The sequence below is a fragment of the Humulus lupulus genome, chromosome 2, assembly GCF_963169125.1.
Source record: "Humulus lupulus chromosome 2, drHumLupu1.1, whole genome shotgun sequence".
Taxonomy (NCBI): Eukaryota; Viridiplantae; Streptophyta; class Magnoliopsida; order Rosales; family Cannabaceae; genus Humulus; species Humulus lupulus.
Genome location: NC_084794.1, coordinates 271,326,980 through 271,333,375, shown reverse-complemented (window position 1 = coordinate 271,333,375; position 6,396 = coordinate 271,326,980). Strand labels below are relative to the sequence as shown.

Genomic DNA, 6,396 nt, shown 5'->3' with positions numbered 1-6,396 from the left:
CTGCTACTCATGGTTTTGAATAATTGACTTCAAATATATATATAATGTATACTTCAGACCCTATTAGTTTTCTTCCTCATTTAGTCATATATGTATATACATGTTAACAAGTTGTTAACATACAACTTTCATATATACACATATAACATACATTTGTTAAATATGTGATTTTATATATGGTTTGTTTTTCAATTGTTATGATTGATATTATATTTATATTTTCCAGTTACAATTAAATTCAAGTTTTGGTGTTTGGAAAATTTCTTAAGGATGTCTAATATTTTGAATAAATTAATTATAACAATATGTTGCCAAAGTGACCTCTTTTGTGTAAATTAATTTATTTAAAATATCAAGATGCTTGTGTGTTTGTAATTTATGCATATATTAACTGACCCAAAGGTAAGTGAATATTTCGTTGAATTTCATACACACGTGTGGTAATAAATGTGTGACAATTATAAGGTATTTTGTGTGAACAATATGTTAGTCCAAAGATTGACTTATTGTTTGACATAATTTATTGTCAATGTTTGATCGCTACAACAAGAGTATCGCTTACAGTTAATATTATTATCCAAAGACTTAATATTAATGTTGTGCTTGGTATCTTGAGATGGGATTAACCAAATTTTGAATTTATTGTTTGATTATGCATATTGATGTGAGCTTGTTTTGTTTTTTTTTGTTCTATATTCAGCTAGTTCATCTTTTGCTGCCTCAATATCTACTAATATTAATTCTATTCCTATGCTTAATGGGACCAATTTCAATGATTGGAAAAGAAACTTACATATAGTTCTGGGATGTATGGATTTAGACCATGCATTAAGGGATGAACAACCTGCACCTCTCACTAAGGAAAGCACCCGTGATGAGAAAACAGATTTTGAGAGGTGGGATCGTTCAAATTGCATGAGTTTAATGATTATGAAACACAACATTCCAGAAGCCTTTTGGGGCACAGAATCCGAAGGGATTAATAAGGCCAAGAATTTCCTTGAACAAATTGAGGAACGTTTTGCTAAAAATGATAAGGTTGAAATGACAACACTTCTAGGTTCTTTGATGACCATGAAGTATAATGGTCAAGGAAATGTAAGAGAGTACATTATGGAAATGCATCATATTATCTCAAGACTTAAGACACTTAAGATTGAGCTTTCTGATGATGTGCTTGTGCTTATGGTTTTGTTAACGCTTCCTGCACAGTTTAACCAATTTAAAATTAGCTATAACTGTCAAAAGGAGAAATGGACTCTCAATGAACTCATTTCTCACTGTGTGCAAGAGGAAGAAAGGTTAAAAAAGGACAAAACTGAAAGTGCTCACTTGGCCACTGCCTCTAAGGATAAGGGCAAGAAAAGGAAATCTGAGAATGAAGCTGCTAAGGGTCCAGCCCAAAAGAAACAACAGACGGATTCAGAAGGTTGTTACTTTTGCACCAAGCCTGGACATGTGAAGAAAGATTGTGCCAAGTATCACGCATGGCGTGCAAAGAAAGGTATGATTCTTACTTTGGTCTGTTCTGAGGTTAATTTAGCTTCAGTACCTAGGAACACTTGGTGGATAGATTCTGGTGCTACTACTCTCATAAGTGTTTCTATGCAGGGTTGCCTGAGCTTCCGAAAGCCAAGTGATGGTGAAAGACACATCTTCGTGGGCAATGGAAAATCAGTGGAAGTGGAAGCAATTGGGCATTTTAGGTTGTTGTTAGGAACTGGTTTTTATTTGGATTTGAAAGACACTTTTGTTGTACCGTCTTTTAGACGGAATTTAATTTATGTTTCTTTGTTGGACAAATTTGGATATTCTTGTTCTTTTGGAAACAATCAGTTTAATTTGTCTTTAAACTCAAATGTTATTGGAACTGGTTACTTGAATGCTTATGACAACCTTTATTTGCTAGAAACAATTGCATCCTATAATGAAACCTTGCATGTGGAATCACGTGGTACTAAACGCAAATTAAATAAGGACAATTCAGTGTCATTATGGCATAAGCACTTAGGTCATATCTCAAAAGGTAGAGTTGAGCGCCTTGTGTCTGATGGCATTTTAGAATCTCTTGACTTCACAGACTTTGATGTTTGTGTTGATTGTATCAAGGGAAAACAGACCAAAACTAAGAGATTAGGTGCCAACAGATCTTTAGATGTCTTAGAATTGATTCATACAGATATTTGTGGGCCATTCCCTACAGCATCATGGAATGGTCAACAATATTTCATATCATTCGTAGACGATTACTCATGTTATGGGTACCTATATCTCATTCATGAAAAGTCACAGTCTCTGGATGTGTTCAAATCTTATAAAGCTGAAGTTGAGAATCAACTCAACAAAAGGATTAAAAATGTAAGATCTGATCGTGGTGGTGAGTACTACGGTAGATATGATGGCTCAGGCGAACAACGTCCAGGACCGTTTGCTAAATTCCTAGAGGAATGCGGTATTGTCCCACAGTACACCATGCCAGGATCACCTAGCATGAATGGTGTTGCTGAAAGACGCAATAGGACTCTTAAGGATATGGTAAGAAGTATGATTGCTCATTCTACCTTACCTGAGTCCCTCTGGGGAGAAGCATTAAAGACAGCAACTTACATTCTGAATAGAGTACCAACTAAAGCAGTTGCAAAAACACCTTATGAGCTTTGGACAGGTCGAAAGCCTAGTCTAAAACACTTTCACATTTGGGGATGTCCAGCTGAGGCAAGGCCTTATAAGCCACATGAACAAAAATTGGACTCCAAAACAGTGAGTAGCTACTTTATTGGTTATTCTGAGCGATCTAGGGGCTATAAGTTTTATGATCCCACAATTAAAAATATTTTTGAGACGGGAACTGCAACATTTTTTGAGGATGTTGAGTTTGGGGGGAGAAATAAGGTTAGAGACATTGCTTTTGAGGAGGAATTGAGTTCAAACTCAGTTCCTACTATCATTTTTTACAATGTTCAGGCTTCTACACCTGTCATTGTTCAAGAAATGACTCCTCAACAAGACAATGTTGAACAACCCTCAAATCAAGATGAGGTAATTGTTCCAGAAGAACAAACTCAACAACCTCAAGAACCAGAGCCATTAAGAAGGTCCACAAGAGAAAGAAGAAATGCCATTTCAAATGATTATGTTGTATTTCTTCAAGAGCATGAGGATGACAATGGAATGATGGAAGATGATCCAATCAATTTTCATCAGGCCATTAAAAGTTCTAACTCTCAAAAGTGGATTGATGCCATGAAAGAAGAGTATAAGTTTATGCAAGACAATAAAGTTTGGGAACTTGTCCCATTACAAGACGGTGCAAAACCAATTGGTTGTAAATGGATATTTAAAACCAAGAGGGATGCAAATGGTAATGTGGAGAGGTATAAAGCGTGTCTTGTAGCTAAAGGCTATACTCAGAAAGAAGGCATTGATTATACAGAGACTTTCTCTCCAGTTTCATCGAAAGACTCTTTTAGAATAATAATGGCACTTGTTGCTCACCTTGATCTTGAGCTACATCAGATGGATGTTAAAACCGCATTTCTCAATGGAGACATTGACGAGACAATTTATATGGTGCAACCAGAAAACTTTGTGTCGGGAGACCCAAAGAATATGGTTTGCAAATTGAAAAAATCCATCTATGGACTCAAGCAAGCTTCTCGTCAATGGTATCACAAATTTCACCAAGTAGTTATCTCATTCAGTTTTGAGATGAGTGTTGTTGATGATTGTGTATATCACAAGTTCAGTGGGAGTAAGTATATATTCCTGGTTCTATATGTCGATGACATATTGCTTGCCACTAATGATATAGGCTTATTGCACGAAACCAAGAGATTTCTATCTATGCATTTTGAGATGAAAGATCTTGGGGACGCCTCTTTTGTATTAGGAATTCAGATACATCGAGATCGTTCTTGAGGTATTCTTGGATTATCACAAAAGAGCTATATCGATAAAGTACTCAAAAGATTTGGCATGCAAGATTGTAGACCAGGTGATACTCCTGTTGCTAAAGGAGACAAATTCAGTCTTAGTCAGTGCCCTAAAAGTAACCTTGAAATTCAAGAAATGCAAAAGATTCCCTATGCATTAGCTGTTGGGAGTTTGATGTATGCTCAAGTTTGTACGCGTCCAGATATTGCGTACATTGTTGGAATGTTAGGCAGATATTTAAGCAACCCCGGTATGGACCATTGGATAGCAGCCAAGAGGGTTATGAGGTATCTTCAGAGAACAAAAGGTTACATGCTCACATATAAGAAATCAGATCGTTTGGAGGTCGTAGGGTATTCTGATTCTGATTTCGCTGGGTGCCAAGATAGCAGAAAGTCTACCTTAGGCTATATTTACATGTTAGCTGGAGGAGTTGTTTCTTGGAAAAGTGCCAAACAGACACTTGTAGCTTCTTCCACTATGGCAGCAGAATTTGTAGCATGCTATGAGGCATCGAATCATGGAATATGGCTGCGAAACTTTTTCACTGGGCTGCGCATTTTGGAGAATGTAGAAAGACCACTCAAGTTATTTTGTGACAATAATTCAGCAGTATTGTATTCCAACAACAACAGGAGCTCATCCAAGTCAAAGCATATTGACATAAAGTTCCTAGTTGTGAAAGAAAGAGTGCAGAGTGGACAAATATCCATAGAGCACATTGGGACACACTCCATGATAGCGGATCCACTCACAAAGGGATTACCACCCAAGGTCTTTCATGAGCACATTGCTCATATGGGTGTAGTATTGTTTGAGGATATCATGATTTAGTGGGAGTTTGTATTTTATTTGCTTTATGTTTATTTCAAACATTTATGTATTTGTTTATTTTCTGATCAAAAATGAAGTTTTTCAATTCATTCACTCTGCTTTTGTTATTCTGACCTCAGTAAAGTTTAAGGAGGACCAGTTGGAAATGGGCATGTTTGGTTCACATTGCATGTAATTTCCATGCTACGCATCCATGATTGATCTATGTCATTTGACTATATTTGTATATGTGACCATTGATGGGTTTAGTCATGAATAATATGACAAAGACTGCTTTGATCCTATATGGATATGGTTGATGGACGAGATTGTTAAAGAATACCTTTATATGATAGCAAATTTTGAGCTCATAAGGTTGTACATTTATAAGAAAACATATGTTGCCCAAGTGGGAGATTGTTGGATTAAAATCCTATTTTATGGGCACGTATGTATAATGTATATTGCTATTATAAAGTGTGATATAAAATTAAGTGACCAATTATGTATAAATATCATAGGGTATTAAAGTGTCATGGATTTAATGTGTAGAAACAGGAAAGTGAATTTTTAGTTTTATAATGGGCAAAATTGGAAATCACTAATTATAAATTAGGGTTGTGGTCCCCTATATATATATGTATTATTCTATTCTGTCTGTCATCCCATTAACAGAAAAGAAAAGAGAGACTCTTCTCTCATAGAGATACATTATATAGGAAGATCTAAACCCTCTATGCAATCTCCAACAATGGCATCAGGTTAGTGCTTCCACTCTTGTGTTAATCTTCTTCTTTAATTTAGCAAAGGATCTATATAATTATGATTTAGGATTTCTCATATATGCATTTATAATGACATGATTTTGGATTATGTGTTGGAGATTATTATTTGTTCATGTTATTTGAGTGTATTAGAAATTCTATCCTTCATCAAAGAAGTTGAAAGGCACCTCAAAAAACATAGTGATCACTCAAGGTATCTAAAACAATCGACTAAAGGGCCTCAAGCATCGTTATTGTATAAGCTAAAAATCAAACCAATAAAAACATCAAGCAAAACAAACGCCACAAGGGAGTCCAAATGCCATTTCCAATATGAGAAAATCATACCAAGTAGCACCAATAACCATCATTGCCATTGGTCCAACCTCCCACCAATTGTTCGTGACTTCATCTGAACTTGGAGAGAAGAGCTCACCACCACCAACAACCACTATAAGACAAATGTTGCAACATGAGGTCACAACATGCTAGACCCATGAAAATGCATCGAGAAAGGCCCAGATCTAAACATGGTCGATCCTATTCCTTTAAACCCACAAGCTATTGCATATGAACTTTTACCGAAGTTCATGGTTGTCACCAACCACGGGGCAAAAAACGTGCAGAATAGAGCCACCAACCAAGCACCAAAGTTGTTGCTCATCCAAAGAAGATAAGCCTTATTTGACGTCAACGATAACATCTCCTCTTGGTTAGGGCACGCCAACACCCCTAGCTAAGAGGGGAGGGAAAGACAAAGAGATGATACCCTAATAGAGTCGACCCTGGTCTAAAGCGGGCTAGGGCCTGTTATATTATTTTATAATATAATGTTATATTATATTATATTATATTATATTATATTATATTATAATGTTTTAGATTA

The 6,396-nt window shown here is 36.0% G+C and overlaps 1 protein-coding gene across 1 annotated transcript; it reads left to right on the top strand.

Moving 5' to 3' along the window:
* The first annotated feature begins 529 nt into the window (after window positions 1-529).
* Window positions 530-1,621, top strand: LOC133815491 (uncharacterized). Its single transcript, XM_062248328.1, has 3 exons — window positions 530-563; window positions 701-1,301; window positions 1,612-1,621. The coding sequence occupies exons 1-3, from the start codon at window positions 530-532 to the stop codon at window positions 1,619-1,621; spliced, it is 645 nt and encodes a 214-aa protein (XP_062104312.1).
* The last annotated feature ends 4,775 nt before the right edge of the window (window positions 1,622-6,396 follow it).